At 37.9% G+C, this 25,472-nt stretch overlaps 1 protein-coding gene across 12 annotated transcripts in view; it reads right to left on the minus strand.

Annotated features, from left to right (window-relative positions):
- The window catches only part of CLASP2 (cytoplasmic linker associated protein 2), a 153,489-nt gene that overhangs the window by 99,434 nt on the left and 28,583 nt on the right, over positions 1-25,472 (minus strand). For 11 of the 12 annotated variants that reach the window (XM_075493402.1, XM_075493409.1, XM_075493399.1 and 8 more), the window contains exons 4-7: positions 22,446-22,537; positions 22,034-22,109; positions 20,424-20,521; positions 13,033-13,103 (exon numbers count right to left, since the gene is read on the minus strand). In XM_075493402.1, the coding sequence (XP_075349517.1) occupies positions 13,033-13,103; positions 20,424-20,521; positions 22,034-22,109; positions 22,446-22,537 (337 nt within the window). Of the gene's footprint in view, positions 1-8,118; positions 8,264-13,032; positions 13,104-20,423; positions 20,522-22,033; positions 22,110-22,445; positions 22,538-25,472 lie in introns of those variants that run through there. The other variant, XM_075493408.1, reaches the window with a different exon arrangement.

Consider the following 25,472-nt stretch of genomic DNA (forward strand, 5'->3'; position numbering starts at 1 on the left):
GCTTCATCCCAATTTCTAGTTCTGGAATATCTCCTTTAAACCTAAGTAAGTTATTTTCTCATTTTTACTTTTGGAGTCAAAGACTCTTTCTGTAAATCTTGCTACATTTTTTACCTTTGCAGCATCTGTAAAATTATTTCCACATTCCAGTTAAATTTGTTAAAGTAAATAAATTAAAAATTCCTTTAGTCAGTTTTAAATTCTGCAGTTGGACTTTCCATTCTTATACATTTCCCAAATGCTACTCAGAGCAACTTCCTGGAAACTGGAGATGCAGTCAATATTACTGTACTTTAGAAATCATCAATTTCACTTTATTTACAGCTTTCCTCAGGCATGTTCAATAGCCTTCTGAATCAACACCTAATAGTCTATAACCTATTAGTAACCAAAGCACAATTTTATCAGTAAAGGGTGAAGAGAAAGATAGCTAGGGTCTCTAGAATTCATGACAAGGCAACACCTAAAATAGGATTCAAGAATAAATAGCAAGATTAAAAAAAAGTACATACCTACTGTTATTGTTCTTCAACATTTGTACTATATTATTGCTTCAACACTGTTTGGGCCACACTGCACTATGCCCACCACTGAAACGCTAACAAGTAATGTGTCTTTTGGGCAGGGGGAAGGAAAAAAGTGTAGAAAGGACACAGACATGCTTTGCAGAAGAAATTAAACACTGATATTTCTGACAATTTAAACACATTATAGGTTGACTCAGTAGCTGTAACACAGAAACTGATGGGAATACTCCTCTGTTTTAGCATAAAGTAAAATATGCCTACCTCAGCACAAGTGTTTTTGCTCTTCTATGAAATGTTAGAAGTAAAGCTGAGAAGGGCAGTAACTTCTGAAGCAATCAAGACCTCTGGTAAATGAGTGAGTACTCCTGTAGAAAGTCTCCCTATCCAGACACTGATTAAAATGAAATTAGGTAGTTCACTTAAAATAGTAAAAACCAGAAAAAAAATTAAAGGCTTGAAGAGAAATTTTACTTGATACCTGGTAAATCTGTGAGCCACAAAAGAGACTCATCATTTGTATCAAAAGTTATGGTTTATTTAACTGTTGTAGCCTGTCTGAATTCAGACATCATTTTTGGCCTAACACTCCACTCTGTTGCTTAAGTTGCCCTCTAAAAAAGCTACCACTTCAAATATTTTCTTGAAGTATAAACGCTGCCATTCACCTTTAAAATATTCTGTAACTCAACAGATAGCCTTTGCTCAGTAGCACTGGTTTCATTACTGTCTTCATTACCTAAGCTCCAGAGGTCATTTTATTTCTTTCTTCACAAATTTCCTTTGCTTGTACATCAAGTATCTACTCTCGATAGCACCAGTATTTTCTTCAGTGAATCTAATGACCTATTTTAAAACCAATATATTTAATATGAAAACACATTATATTTAGAATCCACTATCCATAAATTGCAATAATATGACTAGCATTATCGATGTATTTAAGTTCAGAAAAGTGAGAAGAAATGACCATCACTTTAGTATCTGTAGCTAAGTCAATCAAACAACTGACATCCATTGAGGAAGAAACCGTTTGTGGCATTTCCAATACTTAATTCATTCACACAGAAACACTTAAAGAGTTTAATGATTCGATTTTTCAAACTATCAATTACATCACAGCAAAGGTAAGAGAGGCAGACATAAGGACCGTGTTCATTCACCTTTAACATATATCACATGTATATGTGATAGCGAAGGGCCATGTGATATGTATCATATAATATCAATAAGAAGGTTTACAAACAGTGAGCTTAAATTGTGATTTACTATTAGAGACTGACAGTGACAAATCTACTTCTATCATCAGAGAAATTATTTTAGTAGCAAACACTCGCATTACTTTTTAGTGTGGTCAATATCTGTGTGTTAAACTCAATTTGTACGTTGAAAATGTAAAACGGCAAGGCAGATTCACAAATAAAACTTAGGTCCTAGAAGCAGAAAGTGTAATATGAACACACAGCAGATAAGATGTAGAGAGATTTATTTTTCTAAATTTACTTTAAATCCCTGTAGTTCAGGAATTAGAAAACAATATTTATCTCTGTACACAAAAACGTACACACCAAAGCACAGAATAAAAGGGGTTGTTAATGGTCTTTGAGCTCACTGACCAACCTGTTATCTACCTCACATACTCAGAAGTAGAGATTAAGAAACAATGGCAAGTTATCTTTGACTTACTCTCAATGCTGCAACTTCACTGTAGGTGACAAAACCTGTGGTTTTGAGAGGATAGACTCTCCTCAAACTGGACTTATAAGAAGCTAAAAAACTCACATAAGATCTGGAAAATCTGAAGTGTCTGGTATATAGCTAGGCAGTTTTAGTAGCTGCCATTTCTCCTTTTATGAGAACATCATCCAATCTCAAAATAATACATACTGCCTGCTTCCCTCAGTGTTTCTAAATAGTTTGCAAAAATCAACTCAACACATCAAAGAGATTTTAGACAGAAACAATCTATGCAGAAATGCTTTCGATCCTTAAGTTCAATAGCAAACCTCATATTATAGAAGTTGATTGACCAAAGGACTTTTATCACGTCAACACACAAAACAGTCTGTAATGATAAAAGGATATTTAGTCAAATATAAATCTACTTATATTAATTGTTTAGGTGACCATGGAACATCATGGAGCTCTTGATATTTGATGAAAGCAAAAATATCTAATTTGAAGAAACTAAGTTTCTTCTGCAGGCTGGTTCTACATACTCATCCCTTCTCCTCACCTTTCCTCAGGCTCCAATTATCCAGAATTTTGAGGGCTTTTAAGTGTTTCTCAGTTGAAGAGAAGAATTTTCACATCCATTAAATACATGCGAAACTGTACCAGAGAAATTTTAAACCAGTAACCATGAAAATCTTGTTGCCCGTACTCCATATAGCTGTGAAACTCCTTTGAGTTTTAAATTGTAGTTACTTCTTGTAAGAATCTACAGGCATAGCTGGTTTTCAAAAGGCTTTTTCAAGTTAAGTACTGTTCTTTCCTGCTGTCGCTACAAAAGTGTATTTTGATGAAGGAGGTGGGAAAGGAAAGAACGCACAAAACCCAAAACACAATTCTTTAAAACTAAGGTACTTCCATAAATACAAATACAGAGTGGAATTTCTGATTCAGGTGAATGCTACAGCAGAACCTTCACCTCTGAAGGCATTTCGGACACCTGAAATGATCCAATTATAGCTTACTTGCTCATCAGTATTTACTACAGTGAGACTTTATTAAAGATAACATATAACAGGAAGGAAAAACTCCTCGTATTTAATAGGTAACAAAGATGAAAATTAACCCTGCAAGGCAAATATCCAATTAGTCATGTGAAAGAGTCTTGCAACATCTGTCAAAGAAAATCCTTACCAGGCTTTAAATTTCTCCTTGGGCTGCTGGCAATTCTAATGCTTATTTTAAAACGCACCTTTTTTAAAGAAAGAAAAACCCCATAATATTAGCAATAGTCTGGAATAATCAAAGATGTTTCATAATAAATAAGGATATCAAATGAAACACCAAAGGGGTTTTTTTTCTAATGTATCTTGTTCTTAAAAACAAATGGAAACAGACTCCAAAAGGAATCAACACTTTTGGATGCCAGATTAAACATATTTGGAAATCTTTTTGGTGGACTGGTGTTTTACATTTAATGAAAACAACCACAACAACCACCACCCCCCACAAGTTCCGCAGAACTCAAGACCAAAAATTCCTTGACACTTTAAAAATATCGTTTAGAAACAGGAAGACAAAACTTACTTGTAGTTATTATTCTAGAATATAAAAAAAATCAAGTGCAGTTATCACACTAGAATCTATGCTGGTTTTGAGAAAATAACTGTGTTTGTCATATGTCTGAAGCTTTGTTTTTTAAGTAAGAAATGCTCCAAGTTGCATACTTCTTCCTTGAATTATTTTTTTTTTATTCACATCAGTGTTGAACCTTGCTGTATTCATCCGTTCTCTGAGTAGAAACTGTGTCTTTTCATATAGCCCTTGGCTTGTTTACACATTCCCTCCCTCTCCCACTCAGTTGTTTCACTGTCCCACTGTTCTTTTACTGCTATTAGCAATGGTATGTGCACTTTATAGACAAAACACTACTCAGAATCTATGTTAATCACTGGGAGTAGCATATGACCTTACCATGAAAAGAAGCTTTGCACTGGTTTGGTTCAGAACAGCAATCGAATTCCAACTCACGGTATCTATCCTTCCTCTCTCAGGCACAGTGAGTAAAGCAATTTCCCAAACCAGTGTGCCCAACTGCTAACAACGGAAGAGGAGGGGTGCGAAGCAATTACAGGGAAAGGAGCCAGCGTAGGCGCAGTCAGCATGTTAAAAAAAAAACAGGCCCAAAGAAGAACAGAAAAGGGAACAAGTGATGCATTTCTATTCCCCAGAAAAAACTTCTGCTACTATCTACAATTTTTTTTTTCTCCAGGAAACAGCTCTGAATGGTACAAAGCACCACAGTTACATCCTGCCCAACTTCTAGGCCAGTGTAGCAATTGCTTTATTACCATCATTCACAGGACTCTGCTGGTTTAAAAAGCCTCCTCCTTCCTACCAGAGGAAAGGAAAATCGGAAATACACATCAGAAATGCATATGCACTACAATTTTATATACATATATATAAAATCAAGCTAATGTCTCAAACATCACTATAGCCTCTGTACCTTTAATATGTCCAATCTTTTTTTTCAATCAAAGTAAAACATTAAAGCTGTACAGCACCCACATATCACAGAAACTAGTAATCAGATTAAAGACTTAGGAAGACAGCCTTCCCTCAGAAGAACATCAGGGAATGGAAGATAATTGTTCTTGTGCTCTAGGACCATGCATACATTAATGAACTATTTTGAAAGAAGACAAAACCCTTAATTTGATATGCATATGCAGTAAGATATAAGGATAATTCCTATTCATAAACCAGTCACATATGCTTTACCATCTGAAATCTGACAAGTGCTTGAAGTCAGGAAACATCATTACATTGTATGCCATTTAAACAAAAATCCACTAATAAATAAAGAAGTAGATTTATCTCATTCATTATACGATTCAAAATAGCATACCTAGTATATACTAGTGCAACAAATGTGTGCACCAAATATGTCCTCTTACAAAGCTGATTATACGCTTTTAGATAGCCCTCAAATACTTTATGTCTGGTACTGCAATAAGTTTAGTACATCTTAAGAAAACCTATGTGTAATCTTCCCTTCATGGCCCCTCATGGTTTTAGGCAGATAATTTTGCCCTTATTCTAACTACCTTGTTCAACTGGGAGCAAGACAGTCCCTTGCCTATGAAATAACAAAGTAGCAGAGCACAGACTGACAACAAGGTGAGAAACCACTGATGGAAGCCTGAATTACAAACCCTGAAGAGAACGCACAACACGATGTGCCACACTGCAACTCTGTTAGCAACCTCCTAAACACCCTAATCTGGTTATCAACGGATAGGGGCAGAAATTCATTATCCTCTCCAAGGAACAAGAAATCCAGAGTGAGGAACGGTTCCTGACTGATTTTCCTCAGCAGCCTCAGAACACAACTTGCAGGTCAAACACAGACCTACATTCACACAAATAAGTGAAATGCCTTTAAGACTGAGATAGTGCATGCTTTCCCACTGGCATGCATTCAGTACAGTAGAAGTAACGGTCCAATTGTTTGCTGGGCCACAAACACAGTATTATTTTTTTTCCCCTCTACATTCTTCCAACAAAAGATTGGAGAGCTTGAGACAGTTAACATGGAGGCAAACAGAAAATCTGGCTCTTTAATCTTTACTTGAGAAATCAGATTAAGATTCAACTGTTAAGGACCATGTTTTATTTACATTTCTGCTTGTGCTCAAGAAAACTGAAAAAAATTCCAAAAGTTTACAGTAAGCCAGTGTCTTACATTCAAGATAAAATGTTGAAATTACCACCTCCATATAGCATTTCCAAACATACTCTGTGCAATTTTCTAACATATTTAGGCTGATTAAGTGAGCAAACCAAATAAAATAAAATAAATTTTAAAAAATCTGTTCTCTGAAGTATCTGCACAACACCTCCCAGAAAATCAGCATAGTCTCACAAATATTAAGTTAAACTTACATACTGGCCACAACAAAGTGACATTTTGTCAAGAAAAGACATTTCTCAAAAGGCTACAGAATCACTAACCTTAAAACAGATTGTTTCTTCTGTGTTGCATATATTAGGAGGACATACAGATATTTGCAAAACAAAAGACCGTAGCAAAACCTACATTAAATTCAGAAAAGATGATCAAAAAGTTTTCTTAATAGTAACTAAGGTTTTGTTTTCCCTAGCAGTTTCAGAACACGTCAGAAGGCTGAATTCCTTGTAAATGTGGTAAGCAGTAGTTTTAAGAGAGACCAACAGCTACATAATCATCCTATACACTGCTAATTGTATCTGGCATTATTGCTCAAAGCTCCTACACAGAACGTCAGCTGACTGCCTGAACAGTACTTTGTTTTTAGTGCCTTTGTTAATGACGAATTAAATTATACAGAAGAGAACTCCACAACCACCCTCGCTTTATAAACGTCGACCATTACAGAACCACAAAAATCCTATGGCTTTGCCTAGGGAATAGTTATTTCTTAACATGCTACAACTTGTATCCTTAATCTGCAAGTTACCACAATCCATGTTTACACCATGGAGAACTATGTTGCTTCACAGGAAGGAAACAAAGACACAGAAAAACATTCCTAGAACAAAATCTCACCAAGAAAGAGCTTACTACACGTTCAGTTGTACAAAGACCATGACTACCCTGGCATCTTGCAGATGACAAACAAAAATACAAACATCAGAGAACTGCACGAATTTTTTTTTAAACTACGTAGTCCAGCCTTAATTTCACTGCTCTGGTCACACTGATTATCTCTTTCAGCCTCTAACATATCAAAGAACAAAGTGAAAAAGCATACATTTCAGGACACCTTAAGAAAAGGTCTCTCTCAGGACTCTTACTACTGATGTTTTAGCAAATTCAGATAAAAGATTCACCTTAATCTTGGTACGTGATATTTATAAGACCATCTTCTTTAATGTTATTTAAAACTCTATATATAACCATTTGTAAAAGCACAGCCCTCCTACTACATTCCTAAACTTGCTGCAAGTCAAATGAAGACTTTTCAAGTTTCTCTGAAAATAATAATCATATAGAGAAAGTCATCAAGTTATTAAGCTCAAAGAACCTGGCTGTCACACAAAACCAAGAGATGTGATAAAGATAAAACATATGTCCAGTTTTTAATCAAAACATAGCAATGTAGTCTGTATTGCTTTACTGACCTACTTTCCATCGGTTTGTGTAACAACACACTGTGCAGTGAAGGAAACGTAGTAACATCCCATGTCTTTATTAAATATGTATTCCTAGCCCTAGAAGCAAGGCACTTCTTTTATGGCTATACCGAATTACCATGAATTTCTTCACAAAACAGCGCAGATTAACATATGGTTGTTTACAAAGCGGTACAGTAAATTCAGTCTTATCTTACAGAGCGGGCTAACACAAGTAGCACTGAGACAAGAGGGGTATGCCAAACAGAATGCCAACATAAAAACGCAGAGTGGAAACTGCCGGTGTTGTAAACAATTAAGATCACAGACCATCCCAAAAATCTCTGCATGGTTAAAATTTTAAAAGAAACTAGAGCTGCTGTGCTCAGTGCCCCGGGTACCCTCCAGCTGCACGTACCACCCTGGAGGGACGGACTCCGGCGGAAGCGAACTACATCAGGGCAAGATGTCAACCTGCCACACGGCAGACTTAACACAGTCAAACCTTGCCCTGGGAGGCGGAAGAAGCGGAGTGGAGCCCGGCGGCCCGCCTTCCCCCTCACCAGAGGGCATCGCCCGGCCGCGGCGGGCCCCTCCGGCCACCGAGCGCCCTGACCGACCTGCGCGCCTCGCCGGCGATACGGCACCGCTCGCCGGGCAGCCCCGCGCCTCCACAGGGCTGCAAGCACCCCCCCCCCCATGCCCCCTCTCCAGGCCCCCCAGCCGCCGGACGGGGCAGCGCCGCTCCCCAGAGGCGCGCACTCACCGTCCCCCACAGCCATCATGCCGCGGCGGTGCCGCGGGAGGGCAGGCGCGGCGGCTGCCGGCTCCCTGCCGCAACAGCCGCCGCCGCCCCGCTTCAAAATAGCAGTCCCGCCTCACGCGGGAAACCGCTCCGCGCCTCCCGCCACCGCGCCTGGCCCGGCCCCGTCCCACCGGGGGCTTTTACTGCGCTCCTCCCCACGCCCGCCCCCGCCGCGGCGGTCACGTGCCCCACGGGGTCCCCTCCTGCCCGCCCCCGCCGCCGGGCAGCGGCCGCCCCCGCCGTGGCGGCCCCAGCAAGCAGCGACGGGCAGGCCAAGCCTAAGGCCCGTGAGGAGAAACCTCAGCCCTAAGGCCAAGTTTTCCCCCGCGGAAAACGATGCAAGAGCCTTACTGCCTCCTGCGCAGCTGCCTTTATTAGGATAGGCAGTCCACAAAAAGAAATCAATCAAGATAAATAAAATAGAATACAGAAAAAACGCAGGAAGCAGAAGATTAGCTCGTTGAAGAAAGGTGCTCTTTGACCAAGACTTCTTGGAAATCCCCTCAAAACTTTAAGAGAAACAGCTTTTTAAAGCAGGCATGCAACAGATGCTGGAGAGCATTTTGCAGGGGTATGGAAATTATAACGAAAACCTGCCCAAAACCTGAACTTCTGTTTACCATTTATTCCCAAATCAATGCCTTAAGTGACATACTGAAGGTAGAAAGACTGCAATCCCATAAAGTGATTTAAAAAAAAAAAAGTACTTCCCATTTACTTCCTCTTGCCTAAGGAAAAGTTTAAAATGCAGACGGACACACAACCTTAACACGCTGAGCTGCGCAGCACTTGTAAACCACGCGTTTGCAGGAGCTGGTGCACAGTTCCTGGCAGTAATAATACAAAAACTCATGCAAGTTCCTTAAAAACCAGTGGAAGCACCAGCCTGCTGAGGCCCTTTATTTCCAAATGGGCTTCAACTGACCATTACGCTTCACTGGTCAGTAAATTTTCCTGTTTAAAATTATAAACCACCAAGAGTAACAGCTGAAATTTAAAGTAATGTGGCTACATTCTGACCATTCGTACCGAGCAAGCAACAGAAATACATGTAGCTCAAAACCCTATAAAATAATCATGGCAGCTATCACCAGTTTCCATATTTCCTGAACTATATACATTCATATTGTGCCACACTGGTGAGCTCTGTCAGAGCATGTCGTCATTGTCTCCATAGTAACTATATTTCCATAAGGAAAACAGCAAAGGGAAATAAAAAACAAGAGCGTAATGTGGAAAAAAAGATACACATTTGTGCTGTGAATTCCCCCCCCCCCCCCCCTTTTAGGACAATGCTCAACTGTATCTTTATCATCCATAACACAGCTCCCCCACAACTGTGACACTAACATCACTGTATCCTACCTGTCACATTTTATGTTTAGAAAGCTAATGCTATGAGGCATACCATTAAAATGGGAAAATTGTACGGGTTGAATAGACATGCACAATTCATATTCAGCTCAAATCACTCTGTCTGCTGAATGAGGCAAAGTAGAGAGCTCAGTATTACTATTTTCCCTACTTTTAATTCCCTGTCTCAAAATTTACACTACTACCTGATATAGGATGCTGTTTAAATTCTCTGAGAGAAAACAGTATTTACAAATCTCAGGCAGCAGAAACAAGTGCTTTTGCAGCTTTGAGATTGGCTGCCAGTTCTGTTTCCATAGAAATGAACATTCATTTGCTGAGAAATGGGGAGGTGCTTTAAAGAACCTTCTCCAGTTTGCAGGGATACATATATTTCTGATGGAGTGAAAGAGCAAAACTAGCAGCACACGTAAGATTTTGCTTAACAGGCAAACATCCTGACATGATTCTCTTAATATGCAACATCATTATGAATGTAAACAAACCCCAAGGTTTTCATAGCAGCTAATTCATTCACATAATTCAAATTAAAGAAATTATGTCTGTTTTTACTACCAAGGGTAAGGGAAGATGGGGGAAGGGGGGAAAACTAAAAAAAAAAAATCAAAGGTCAGTTGGAGAGGCAAGTTAGCAGTATATTATTTAAGCCTGTAAGTCTCCCTCATCAAGCAAAAGCACTAAGACTCTTGCCCAGTCCCCTTGTTAGATACAGTCCCTTCTCATCTGTTGGCTTTTGAAGCTCCTTGCTACGTATCCTGCCCCTATTATTCCATCCATACTTGGTTTCAATATGCTTTTCACCTTGTCCACCCTCCAAGAGAATCCGTCAGTCTCTAATGGTAACTCATTGCCCTCCTCCTCTTTACAGTTTCATCAGGGATCAGATTCAATAAAGGAAGATGGTAACGCAAGACTGAAGGGACTGTTCATGCTAGGTCCACTCTAGCACGGTCACAGGGATAATAAGATATTAAATCTACCAGTGTGCGTAAGACTGCAGGTACGACATCTTTTCCTCTTCTCCCTGTTATTTCTCCCACATACCTAAGCATACCAATACAATGGTTTTAAAAGCTGTCATGTGTTTAATCATGTTAGTACAAACATTTTTTATATATATGTATTTGTTTTGATTACTAAAATACTATGGAAAATATTCTTGTATTCAGATTGTTTAAAGTTGGTTGGTTTTATTTTTTCCTGCCTTTTTTTTTTCCTCCTAAGTACATGCTGAATCAAGAAACTGAACAACTGATGATATTCGATAAAAGAATCCTAAGTCACATCTCTGGATTCTCAGAAACTAGGTCAACACAGCAAAGATTTACTACCACAGCAGCGTCACTCAGGACTATGAAGAAGCTGACATCCTCCACAGTTGTATGAGCAAGCCCTTCCCTATCCATCACACACTGACGAGAACCCTCATCAGTACAGTTAACTTATTTGGGAAAGTAACTCAATTTGGCAAAAAGCCATTCCTTTTGCTGGTAAAAAGTTTCACTACAGAGCTGCGCTAGCCTAATTATATTAAAGCCTGTTGAACAGTTTTTTGCCCCTTCCCCCCCCTTTGGAAATATAACTCTATTTCCCTCTACCTTCCCAAACCCTACTCCAAAATATCCAAAGCACTTAAAAAATCCTCAACACTGTAACAGATGTATTTAGACATTAAAATTTGGCCTTTATCCAGAGATGTTTGATAAAGCCCCTAAAAGAAAAGTTGGTAACAAGGCTACAGGAATTCAACAATAACTTTCAATCTACACATGCAAGCAGTAAATACAAATTGTCCTTCAGAGAATAATGAAGGACAAAGATAAAGTACTAACAATGGAACAGTAGCTTTTAAATAATATTTGAAAATTGTCTAGATGGATGCAACAGATAAACTAGGGTCAAGCAAAAATACTGAAACCAACATATTAGAGGGATTGTGTCTCTATGGTACCAAAACAGAATCACAGTAAATTTGGATAGAAATTGCCACCTACAAGACAAAATAAATGGTTTATACTGCTGGAGATCAGCATTAATATCTGCATTTTACAGATGAGATAAAAACAGCTTAAAGAAAAATATACTTAATTAACTCTCAAAACAGAGACAAAAAGCTCAGAAAAGCTATGTAAACTAGTCCAGCTATGTTGTATATGTATTTTCATATCTATTTCAATTATTCCAATGCATTTTTATTCCATGTAAATTTCTCCATCCTCCTAAGAACTACCAACAGAAGAAAATACATGTAAAATGCATCTTTGAACCTCTCAAATCTATGCAGCAGTAGTAACTTTAAATGCAAAAGATAACGGTTTACTCTTCCACATTGAGTAAATTTACAATCTAACATAACATTTGTGTAAAATATTTTTCCCCCAAATTAGTATGTTTTCTTTTGGTTTTTTTTGTTGGTTTTTTTTTTTATATTACTCCTTACAAATCTATTTTTGTATTCTTTTAAGTGTTCAAGAATAGCAGTGTTTTATTTCAAAGCAGAATGCAGCATAGGAACTCTTACTACCTCAAAGAAAAGGTTGTAAAAACACATTCCTTTGAACCTACAGTCTCTTCTGTTTTCACACTAACAAGAAAACGGTGAGAATATTTAAAATGAAAAGGTATATTTGAGTACATTAACAAATCATATGCATTCCTCAAAATATTTCTGCCCTTGCATAGTTACACTTTTTAGATCTAGCAGAGCCTCCTTTTCAGTCAACATAGTTGCTCTGAAAGGAAAATGAACAGAGAACCCTCCCCTATAAAACAAGATCTACTGATTCCTTGCAGCAGACAACGAAGCTTTCAATAACAACTATATTAGAGCCACTGCCACACCATCTCCCTTGTGCTGTTATGTAACAGTCTTTTCTTAAATGAAAGTTTTAAGTAAGAAAGAATTATGGTTTACTCTTTTATACTACAAAATACTATATCAAGAATGCAGTAGGAAGCAACAAGGATTCTCTGCACAACAGGTTTTCTTTTCATGAAATATACCAAAAAAAAAGAGCTCAAACTCAGCACAGTAAAGTCTTAACTTCAACATTTAAGTGTCTTTGAATGCTGAGATCACCTGTTTCTATAATTTAAAACTCTATGTATTATAATCATTATTCATCATTTTAACTGAGAAGAAATCAAACACATTCATCACTAAATTGCCTTTTTCTTTTAGAAATATACTGTAAGATAGGATAAAGGTTCATTTGATTTTTTTCCCCATGCATGAATACTTTGCAGGATTCTTATATCCTCTACTGAGCACACATGTAACTTGTTAAAGATTCACTGCTTGCTTCCATGCAGTTTCAACACCTTTCAACTGTATTCTGAAAATACTTTCAGTAACACAGTATAAGTTTGTTTCACTAAGTGTCCCATTTTCTTAGTACTTACACACATTTCTAGTCATCCATCTCACACTGATAATGCTAGCATTTACTTATCCTGTATTAACCTAAAGCTGATTATAAATACACGATCTTTCATACTCACCACTGATGCTACTTAAAATCATATTTCCAGAGTTTCTTACTTCATCAAATTTTGCAAAGATTGTTTGCAACCTGTAAAGAACAACAACAAAAATATTTTTATATCTCTGAAATCCCCCAGGTTACTGTTAAAAACAGAAATTAGTTTATTATCACATATAAAGCAGTAATACAGAATATACAAGGGATTAAGAGTAGCTAGAAACAATTCCCAAAGGACTCCTCTTCAGTTAGTTGAGCATCTTCACACAAATGCACAGAGAACTAAATCAACTTAGCAAAGAACAAAACTGAGCATCGTTATTAGCATGATTAAAAATAATGAAAATTCTAAAGTTCAGTTTCAGTAATAGTATATACTGTGTTCAGATGACTGCGATACTACCCTATTTATAAAAAAAAAAAAGGAAATACTTCTTTCTTAACTTAAGGTACACTAAACACTTTAGTTATGTTCAACACACATACCACTAATTTAAACCCTCACAATAGAAAACACACTGCAAGTGTTTAGCTACATGTAAATAGCAAAAAAACCCCACCAAAAAAACAATAAAAAACCCCCTCTAGATTTGCAATCTAGTCCCACAAGGTAGAAAAAGCTATTCAAACAAGAAAGCTGGCAAAACACTTAAACAGCCATTTCTCATCGCTTCTGCAGAAAAGTCAATAAAAGGAGTGGAACTATCTCACAGAAAAAATGTGACCCACACGCTAGCAAGGGGTTTGTACTGACATAATAGACTGTTCAACTGCAAACAATTGAGAACATTTTCTTACATTTCTCCAAAGACTTTTCTGCATTTTAGACTACTCGGAATACAGTAATATCTAACATGCACGTGAAGTTTTAGCTGCAAGACTAGCAGCACTGAATCCTGACTTAAATGCAGAGAGTTATGAACTACAAATCTCCTGATAGTCTGCAACTCTCCAAACAGGTACAGTTCAGCTACATTAGCAGTACTAGAGACTATATTACCCAATTCAAAATTTGCTAAAAGAGCAAATACTGAAAGGCTCTGTTTACAACTCACATTCCAAACTATTTTAAGACAAATCAAGAAAAATGGATAAGAACAGTACTTGGGTATGAAAATTCTCACAATACATAAAGGAGCAAAGTCAAGGACACACACAGACTTCAACACTTCCTTAAGCACACATCACTTTTACTCAATAATCCGTGTAGAAGGGCTGTGCACAGTCTACCTTCTCTGACACACTGCACACCCCTTTTATTCACTGGTACCTCATTTATCTAATAATGAAGAATGTGATAAAATCATGAAACACAGCCAGACAACAGTATAAAAAGCCTGAGCCTTTCCCCACGCTTTCTAATGTTTTAGGACTCTCACAATGCATTATTTTTACTTTCAAATACTTCAAAGCAATCTGCTACAGAGCAAATTTGTCCTGTACTTAACAGGCCCACAATGAGAACTACACAGATTTAGCTGAGAATTCCACAAAAAGGCCTACCCTGCTGCATCTAAAATACCAAAATCAAAAAACCCCTTAATGGTCTAAGTCAATAACCCATAACACAAACCCAGCAGTTATTCTACCATCTCAACTTATCTCAAAACTATATGTAGCTCAGTAGTAGTTTGCATAATCTTCCCCTAACGTACTTGTCAGTCTTCTCTCTGGAACCCATTATCCTCTCCCTTTTGCGCCACCATTGCATTTACAACCATTGCAGCCACAGCAAAATGTCTGAAATGGCAGCAATTCACAAATGTCAGGCTACACTGCTTTAATATTAAACCTCAGTCTTTTAATGAAAAGGTCAATTTGCAAACCAAAGACAATTTATACCAAAATGGGGGTTTTTGCACTTAGAATTGAAAAAGTAAAACTACAGTTATTATATGAAATGCTTTTCAGGTACTAGCATTTACTAGTAACACATGGAATCCCATTAACATGCTATGTGCTTTCAAACATATAAAGTGAAAAGTTCACACAAGAATCAATACACATAGTAACGCATTATGCCATCTTGCTTTCATAAAAGGAAGTTAATGCATTTGCTTCGTATGTACCGTAGGAAGTATTTTTACTGTTTACCAGTGACTGCAAATTCCCCTCAACACTGCTGGATTCCATACTATACACTGCATTAACAGTCCGCCTAGTTAATGAGGAGGACATAACACTACATCTGAAAGGCTGAAACTGTTATCCTGAGAGAAATTGAAAATGAAGACTAGAGAGATTAACAGATTTCCTTTAAAGTTTCACTTTAATTTTTATATCCTGTTAGGCTGATGTTATGCATTTGGCACATATATTTTAGAGAACTCGAAAGAAAAAAAAAAAATTTCCTGCTCTTTTGAACTTAGTTTTCAAAAATGGTTTCCTGAGCATTTAAAACAGAAGACAAAAATGAAATGCTTCCTTATAAATACCTTATAATAATACACACGTTGCCTCTCACTCTGGGCAAAATATCTGATAAAGTACTTACTCTGAACATTAAAAAAATGTGTTTTTCAGCACTGGATGCTATGTAGTCAGTGGTGCAGGCTAGAGAGCAACTAGTACGGCCACTCCTAAATAGTACTGCCACTCCTAAAGCTTTCAAAGCATGTCTTTATGACCAAGAGACACACTCTACAGCATTTTGTCATAATTAAAAAAAAAAAAAAAAAAATCCAGTAACATCCAGTAACAAACAGCTGACAAAATGGTCAAGCACTACTGTAGATTGAACCCTCTCTTTAGTACAGCTTACAGGAACTGTAACTACTATTTTGCAACGACTCTCACAACAAGTTTCTTCCTCCCCCTCCTCCCACCCAGCTCTTCATGCCACCATCCTGTCTCCTCATATTTCTTCACATAGCCACAGGCAGCAAGGCAGTTTGGGCTAAGGTCTCTAAAATTATTGCAACCACCATCAATTTAAGAATGTTTACAGGAGTTCAGCTCCTGGCAAAAGAGAGCCTGGCCAAGAGGAATCCAAGTAAGTTTACATGGCTGGGTGAAGACTGGTTTCACCGTCATCAGCAATGAGGAACGTTCTTTGAGAAGAGCAGCATTATTACTCCTTTATCTCCTATCTGCAAGTCCAAGTCTGGATATGACATGCATAATCAATCAGTGAAGTCATCAGTCAACAGAAATACTATGTCACCAGCGAACAGAAATATTATCTTCTTTCTCCAAAAAGGCACAGGAAGGCCTTCTACAACTTCACATATGGAAGGAAAAATCCCCACTGATGAAAAACACATGTTCAAGACAGCAGGCCACTTCTGCATGGGCTAGACGATTGTTGCTGTCTCAGTGAATGAATGAATGTATGAGGTTGTAGCACTTCAAATGAGGGCTCTTGGCAACCTGCTAAACCCTCTCCTATGGCAGGTGACAGGTCTCTATCAAAGGATTAACATATTATGGTGATTACGTTCAATGAGAGGAATACGTACACTTCTAAGACACAGCATGAGCTGACACGCACACACATGGAAACACAGATGGTAGCAAAAAACATGCACTACCCTTCTAGACTGAAAAGCCGTCATTTATGACCATGCTCGATGGAGTTCAACTGTTTGCATGACAGGCAGAGTGGGATACCTAAAGTTTGGACCTTGTGATGAAGAGGCAAAAAAGTACCACTCCCTTGTCAACAGCAGGAGGATAAAGATGAAGAAAGGGTGGTAACTAGGCTGTTCTTCATGTCCAAAGTGAGTCTAAAGCAGGAAATGGCCGATATGAAGCCTTGCACTTACTTCCCCTTACTTCCCCCTTCCAAAAAAAAAAAAAAAAATTTCTTGTGCATAGACATGTGTCCACATCTGGACACACAGATGGACCTCATCTACAACATGAACTAGACAAATAAGCAGAGAATGTGCATACCACATAAAATGTGGTATTCAGAAATGCATACTGCAAAATGCTTTAACATTTCAGTATGTGAAGTTGTGGCCCTAGACATAAGAACTAAACAAACAACTGGTTTTATACATTTATGTTTCTCAAGTAACAGTGGGAAAAGTTGTCAGATGACTTCCTGAAAGATCTTTAAAAGCTTTTAACACTTAGACTAAGCAACTGCTATCCAGAGCCACATATACTATTGCCATTCAGGGTAGATGAGCCACACAGATTCCATTCTGTAACAAATTCAATTTGGCCCATATAGAACAAAACCCATTCACTATTCTTGGCTCACAGAACAAGAAATATAACATCCACTTTCAGTATTCACAAATGTATTAACATTAATACTTACAGGCCCAATACCAAAGACTGTCAAACCTCTTTGGCAGTAACTTTAGCAAAACAACATCCAGATTTCCAGCCACTGACTTGATACTGATTTTTCTGAAAAAGGAATCTGCTTCAGGCAAAAAGCATTATATTATTTTGAGATTTGTAAGTTGAAAAATAACAAATAGAAAGAGGTACTCACTGATTTTATTTATAAACAAACTCACAAATTCATCTCTGTAAAGAATAAAAATGCACTGAAGAAAAATACAGTAGTAGCAAGTAGAGTTGGAACTACAAAAGTAAGATCCCATCTTCTTTTATTGACTACCTAGACTCCAACAGGTCCAATAACCTTCTCTAAAAAATCCAGTATTTTCCACAAAGGCAAACCTATCAGGTGCAGATTACGAAACCTTTTAAGCCTACTATTATTAAATTATAACTACATTTGGCTTTATATAGACACAACATGTATATACCATTTGCATATTTAAGGAAGTTGAACAATTTCTCAAAACAATGCTTGATTAACTTTCCTGCCTTCCTTTCAACAGACATGAGCTCTTATTTTCAGTGCTTTAGGGCAGAGTGCATTCAAGCAGCAACGCACAGGTCTCTAATGTGTAATTATGTAAACTAAACAAGCCTACATTCCATTAAATCACATGTGCACCAAATGCTGAAGTAATGGGGTTTTCTGCTAATATTCACGTTTACACACAATTTTTAATGCACCGTCATACAGTGAAGGAGCTGCACTGCAGTTCTTTAAGGCTGAACTCAACAACTGAAAGCAGCTGTGTCTGAACCACAGATTATCCGTAATACTTAAGACCCTTAAAACCTACCCAGACACACAAATATGAACACAGATTCCCCTCAAAACAATGATACTCTACATCAAAGGTTTTTTTCCATGGATCATAACTTCTGCATAACCACATGAAAATTTTAATGCATCTAAGCGAAGGGAAACTTCTGACAGGCACTGGGGAAGAAGCATCTTAAATTAGGTCTGCCTCTGAAGGAACAACAGTCTGAGCTACCATAGAGCTAATCTGTCTTTCCTGAGCTTTGTCAACCACCTTGTTACTTGTGCGAAGGAGTAAGAAGAGACTACAGGAACTCTGCTTTCTGTCAGCGATGGATGGGACAGAGACTACTAGCCTCATGCTCAACTCAAGTAAATCATATCTCCCCCCTTCATCCCAACCTGAAAACTACTGCAGAGGACACCACACTGAGACTCAGCTCATGTATTATTTTACACTAGCCTTGACTGTCAGGTGCAAAACTGTTGAGATTCAGTGGCAACAACCCATTTAACATGCACCAAGTAGAGCCTTGCTTCTTTATGTACATGCAAATGGTACAACTATGCTTGCTTTCAGATTGGGGGAGTTTTGTATTCAACTGATTCAGACAAAATAACAATTTGGCACCTACTGCAACTGAATTAGAAGCTGTTGATTGCCTTGAGGATACAAAGCTCCTATGGTGTTTAATCCTATTTGGATCTCAAGATTTACTCAGTTTGTATCACATGGAAATGTGAAAAGGATGAGTGCTGAACCTAAACTTATGGTCAGATCCAACACTCATAGCACAAACAAAGGCTGTTGTTATCTGCACTCCTTTGCTCTTAGTCTCTGTTCCAAAAGATGTCCAAGACCCTGTCTTAATGCAAAAAGGATCTTCTCTGGCATGTTCCAATTATCTGCTATGAAACTCAATTTTTGGAATTGTAGTAATAATATGGCTTAAAATTCTGTGGTAACCATATAATCTCTTAATAGTCTAAAATTGTGACAGCCATTAAAAAGAAGAGAATGTCTACAACTTCCCATTCCCATAGGTAGTGTAAGCTCTTGTCCAAGCAGGCTGAACTCTGCCTGGAATGTGAAACAGTAAGTTCAACAGCATTCTCCTATGATATTTTGATACCTTACAAAGCATCATTAAAAACTAGGGCTAATAGTTTTTTAGAAGGGTCTGATGAGGCACAGTATCTGTTCTGATATTCTCTCTGACACCATGTAGTAGATATATTCAGCTTTATCAAAATCAAGAAGTGAGATGAAGACTCAGGGTAAAGCGGTATGTTAATTGATAAAAGGTTAACGCATTCTAAAAAGTGTAAATTGTTTTCATAAGGAATTTGAAAGATATTATTGTATAAACACTCTTTCCCACTAAGTACAATTTCAAGCTCTGTCTAGCTTTCTTAATTAAACAAATCCTTACCAAGGTAGCAACAAAACAATGGCTAATTTCATATAAACTAATCTACACACAACACAGACCAGCCTTGAAAGATCGGAACTGCTTTTCAGAAAGAGAAAGGACCAATGAAGTACGCATTTTCAAAACTTCCTTGCACCTCTTGCAAGAAACATCCAGCGTCCTGTGATGGCATGTGTAACAGTTAGACCAATGAACACGCCTTTTGAATACTCCTTTTTCAATGAACATCAGAATTCCAACTTCAGAACTGGGAAGCAGTTATTTTGAAAAGCACCTCTCTCTCATCTAACTGTAGCCCATAAGCAAACATCTAGGGTGGAAAGGATTGGTCTGATGTAATTAGCAAGGAGCAAGGGAGGACAATTTTTCCATTATAACTATCTTCAAGAAAGTAGTAGCTTGTTGATTTGCCATACTTTCATTGCACACTTACACATGTACGCACCCACTTGTTCTCTCTCACACATGCGCAATACATGAAAAGTATTGATTTAAGTGCTTCAGTTGAGACTCTTCTACACTAAGGCTAAACAGCAACTCCAGAATAAGGAACAAGATGTATATATACAAGTATTTTCTAATTATTTCACCACTGCACTCAGTATATATTTGCTTAATTTTGAAACATTTTTCTACTACCATCCAGCTCTCAGCTTCTCTTAAAGTCAGGGGGTTTTAACTGGTGAGTGTAAGGCTGCTTTTCATCAAACACCTGTATGCCTCTTCCAAGCAGAAAAGACAACAGCAAAAGAAAGTCAGGACCACCAGCAACATCACGATGGAAGCAAAACTAACAAAAAGACAAAATAAAAATTGTAATCATTTTAAAACAAAGTTTTTAGTGAGTTTAAAGTTCTGATAAAGAACAGTAACACAGAAGAGCTCAGGATCAGAAAATCAAAACAGCTAACTCACCTTCCAGGAGGAATTCCTCTCTTCGTAAGATCTACTCGTACTTTCTCTCCCACATGTCTATAAACCTCTATAATGGCTAGTATGGCAGCATCTCTCACCTGTGAATGCAGAGTTTAAATTGTTAATTTCAGGGTTGCAGAAACTAAAACAACATTTGCTGACAACCCACTAATCTTCTAGTTTCTATCGACCTGCATGCCAACTCATTTCACAAAACAGTTGAAACAGTGAGGATGGAAGGGAAAGGAAATACAACTGTTATTTCAAGATGGTATTTGATCCAAGTTAGAGCATCTCCAGATGGTAAATGAAAAAATCCTAGAAATAACAGCTCTAGAGGGAATTTCTGGGATTGACATAAGAATAATATTTGTGGAAAAAATGTGGTTTATTTAGGACTATATCACAGTAGGCAATACTTCCAAAAGTTAGTCCCTGCACTCAAGTCTTGGCACTTCATCTTGCTTTCATCTGTTTCTACATGCAGCAGGGCCCTTCTGGAAAACTAAGGACCTGACTGCCCACAACAGTGGGCCAAAGTGATCAGTGTTTTCTTTACTTCCTTCAACAGGAATTAGATGGCATCACATAAGCACAAGAAAGGGAGTAAGACAAGATAGGGGAAGGGGAAAGAACAGTTAAAGCAAGGAGACAGAGTGCCTCTTTAAAAAATTTAAACCATAGTCATCACAATAAAAACTGCCAAAAATGCATGTTAGTAAATGCCATTATTCTCTATAAAGAATTACTGGAATGACTTTAGTATTGTTCTTTGTAACAGTTCGAACTAAACCCACAATTGCTCTATCAAGATATGAACTACATCTTTAGTAATGATCAACAAACAAGACAAATTCTTAACAGTTTCTCTAGAATAGAACAATGCTATGCTATACAGAGGAGACAAAGACTTTGCTGCACCCAGAAAATAAGCATAAAGACCTATCCTGTTTATTTGCCCATCTCCTACCAATGCTACCTTCTTCCTTACTGTATTCTTAGTCTTTTCTCTCAGACACAACTTCAGATAAATCAAGAGAGATCTTAACCATTTCCATGTGAAGGTTTTCTGAAGTTCAGATATCACCATTATGAACTACATCTTGATTGTCACTGCAGTTGTTTTTGCTTAATTAACTGATTTTAACTACAGTCCTTGCATGTGCTCAAATGCCATTTAGGTTTCATTTCGGAAATTATTACCTGTCCTGCACATGATAATGTTATCTTTAGCAAATTTGGCAGGCTATTACAGGTCTCATGTAAGGGCTCCTTCCGGACGCAATTCTTCCTGTCAAAGTATTTTTCTTCTTTTCTTTCAACACGCTCTATAACAAAACAACTATTTTCAGTAATGACTAGTTTCAACCTCTGAAGAAAAAACTAAAGGGGCCAGTATATCGCAACACTGCTGCCTTTGCAACTCTCCTTTCATCTTCCAATGGATGGACTGCTTCAGAAGAAAATGGGTTTATTGTTTCTCATGGTAGAAAATAATGACCTGTTGTATACAAGCAAGCCCGTCATCTTTTCTTAAATGCCTACATTTTGCTTTCATTCGTCTATCAAAGTATAGTTGTTGAAGCACCAGTAAGTAATGAAATCCTTACCTGACTATTTGAGTCACCAAATGCTGTACACAGATGTGGTACCAACTTGCTGAGGATTAATGGTTGTGCACCATAACTAAAAAAAAACCCCAAAACCCAAAAAACATCAGTTAAATGTATTTTTTTAGAGAAGAACAGAAAATACTTTATGCAGAAGTGAACTTTTAGTTTAGCATTGATAAAATACAAACTTACATCAATTAAGCTTCCTCTCTCTCTCACTAGTCCCTTGTCTACTTTTAAATAAGACAAAAATACTGTACCTTTAGTCTTTCTTTCAGAAAGCTCATAAGTTGTTTGATTTTTCCCATTTACTAATTGAATCTGACTTCCTAAAGTATTAGTTTCAGAGAAAAATGACATTCAGAAGAAGGATAGAACTGTTACGTCTCCATAGAAACAAAAAGCTTACATGTTTAAGGTAGCAATAAGACACAGACACACTCCTTCTCGGGATCGGTAATTCTTGTGTTTAAAACCAACAGCAAGACGTTCCCAAATGTACTATAAAAACAGAAATAATTGTCTTTGATTACTAAGAGCACAATACGACGTAATTCTATCCATATTTCATAATTACGTTCATAACAGTTGCAAAAAAATAACAGAAGACAGGTCCACTGGAAAAGTAAAGGCACTTCTCAGAAAAAATTAAGTTATAAAATGCACAGTATGGAGCACGACACAGATTATTCCTATGCCAAAAACAATTTCTAAGAAACATCCTTCAGAAATCTAGCTGAGTATTTTTATTGTTTGAGAAACAGGTCTTAAAAACACGCAGAATTGTTACAGTTAACACACACGAAACAAACATTAAAATTACAAACTACTGACTCAAGCAGAAGTTGCTATATTCTTTTTGCTTCATATTCTGTTTCCCTGCCAACATTTCCTCTCATCCATGTTAGCTCATTCTTATCCATACTCCTGCTGTCCACTTCTCCCCTACTTCTGCTTTAAATTTATTTCTTCACTTTTCCATTATTTCTTGCCCATTCATTCCAATTCCTTCCCTTCCATTTTTGTTCTGCTTTCGTTTCTCCTTTTGTGCTGGTGCCGCTTCCTGTAGTCCGATTCTCTAGCTCACTAAACCCTCATTTACCTTCTTGCGCACTTGTTTTTCACTGCCTGCCTTGACTCTTTCCCTCCTCGGTTTATCTTTTTACCTTTCCATCTCCTTGCCGTTCTCTAGCTGTGCGTTACGGTGTAAAAAGCGTAAAACATGAAGCTTACGAGACTTGGGATTCTCAGCGGTGTTTCGGAGCAGATGCACAGACTCCAACTGCAACTGCCCCAGCTGCAGCGCTGCCATGACAGCCTCAGCCAGCATCCGCGGGGAGCGTTGCCTAGTGATGGCTGCACACTGGCAATAGCACATTTTGCAGCCTGGGCACCACCCTCGTTCCTAACCCCGGAGCGGTGCAATTGCAGCCTGTAACGATGCCATACAAATCTGCTAAAACCTATTAGATACCAATTACTGCAATCGTATTCAGCCTGCTGGGGGGAAAAAAAACCCCTCACGAACAGCTATGGACCAACAAAAACAGACAGCGTAAGAGCAGGGAATACTGCATCTTCTTTATCAATGAGGTAGCACACTTCATAGCAGATGTAAAATTTTCCAGTTAGAGCCTTGCTTGATCATTTTGTCCCATATGTGGTTTCTTGTTTGTTTGTTTGTTTGATACTTCATCACATTTAGAGAAAACAAACCTTAGACAAGCAGGATATGGCTTGCCAAAACGGCACAGCTTAACAACAAAGAACAGGATTTTATGGAAGAAAACATCCTTCCAGTTAACCCACTGTCCTGGACAAACATGGAAAAAAGGAAATCTTGCGAGGTGTAAAAAATACAGGTAGAAAGGTAACTGTAGAGTACCGAAACAAACAAACCAGACTGAAGAGAAATTTAGGCTTTCACTAAATTAACCCTACTTTAGGAACTGAATTATTCTAAACAGAAATTCAAAGGGTTGCTTAGAAATTTCAACTCTCACGACTTGCTAGCAACAGTTGGTGCCAACCTCCCTTTGTCCCATTCATGCATTTATACCATCTATATTGTTATTTTTATGCTTTCCTGCCTGTAACAAGCTACATCTAGTTCTCTCTCATAAAAAAACAAAGCAAAAAAAACCCAAACAAAAAACAAAAACCCCAAACGCATTGAAAACAAGAAAAGGGAACTGACATCAGTACAAATTAAATATTACTCAACAACACACTAGAACAGACAAGATGAGTTAATTAGGAAGAAACTTACAGGTCTTATCCCTAAAAAAGGATTCCACCCAGCTCTTCCAAAGGGATGTTTCTCTGCAGCAAAGGGAGCCTAAAACTCTGTATTTCAGTGTTGGAGGCACCGGAAAGACTTCTCTGTTCTGGTCCCTGCTGTGAGGATGATTGATGCTTTTCATCCAAATTTTTAATGATACATAAGCTCTCCTGGGAGCAGACATCTGAAGCCAGGTTTCTCCCACCCTAGGGGAGCTACCAGAAGAGCCATACCTTCACTTATTTACACATGCTGTTCCTTGGACCTCGTGAACCTTGTATTCTTTCCTATACTGCGGGTAACCTTCAAAGGGTATGGAAGCTTCCTTCCATCACCTCAGTGTACAACCTAACAACTCTTCAGAAACTGAAAGATGGACCTGTAATCTAAAACTCTTTCATGATGAGGGCCTAGCATGAAGCAACTATCACCACATTCTTTATCAGTGATTGTTCAAATGAACATGTCGCCAAGATGCTCTGCTGTGCGTTTATCCAAATCCTATCACTGTACAATTCAGGTCTGCATGCCAGGTACTTCAGAGCATCTTGGGCACAGGAACATGTCACTCGTGAAGTACTTGCACTTAGGCACGAAAAAATGCTGCAAAGTCTCCTGTCAATGAATATGATCAAAACTAGATCTTGGGAAAAGGTAAAGGCATGTCTTTGTGGTTGACACTACTAGAATTTGATGCCTAAATCCCACTCAGATCTGTGACCAAATCATGTGAGAAAATACCTCAAGCTTGAAGAGAGATCAATGTTTCTATAGTTGCCTAACATGTTACCTGTTTTTCCTATCAGGCAAACAAAGCAATCGAGACCAATTTTCTCATTGCAGATGAAGTCTGCAATATCTTATTCCCTGTGCACAAACATTCAAACCTGTATCTATGAAGAAACAAAGCCAGGAATTAGCACACGAAAGAACCTCATTTTTGTTCACAAAAAATGAGATGTTCCCTATTAACTTCTGCACTGAAAACTCAAACAGATTTTCTTCAGAAATTAAAAACTCCAATAACAGTTCCTACTGACAACCAGGGTCTCCAGAGTTCCAAATAACATCATTGCTCAAACAATATAATCCTGTTAAACAATCCTACATTTTTCAGACTCACACAGTAGAAATACAAGATTTAGCACTTGGAAG

The sequence above is a fragment of the Mycteria americana genome, chromosome 2 (genome assembly GCF_035582795.1).
Source record: "Mycteria americana isolate JAX WOST 10 ecotype Jacksonville Zoo and Gardens chromosome 2, USCA_MyAme_1.0, whole genome shotgun sequence".
Taxonomy (NCBI): domain Eukaryota; kingdom Metazoa; phylum Chordata; class Aves; order Ciconiiformes; family Ciconiidae; genus Mycteria; species Mycteria americana.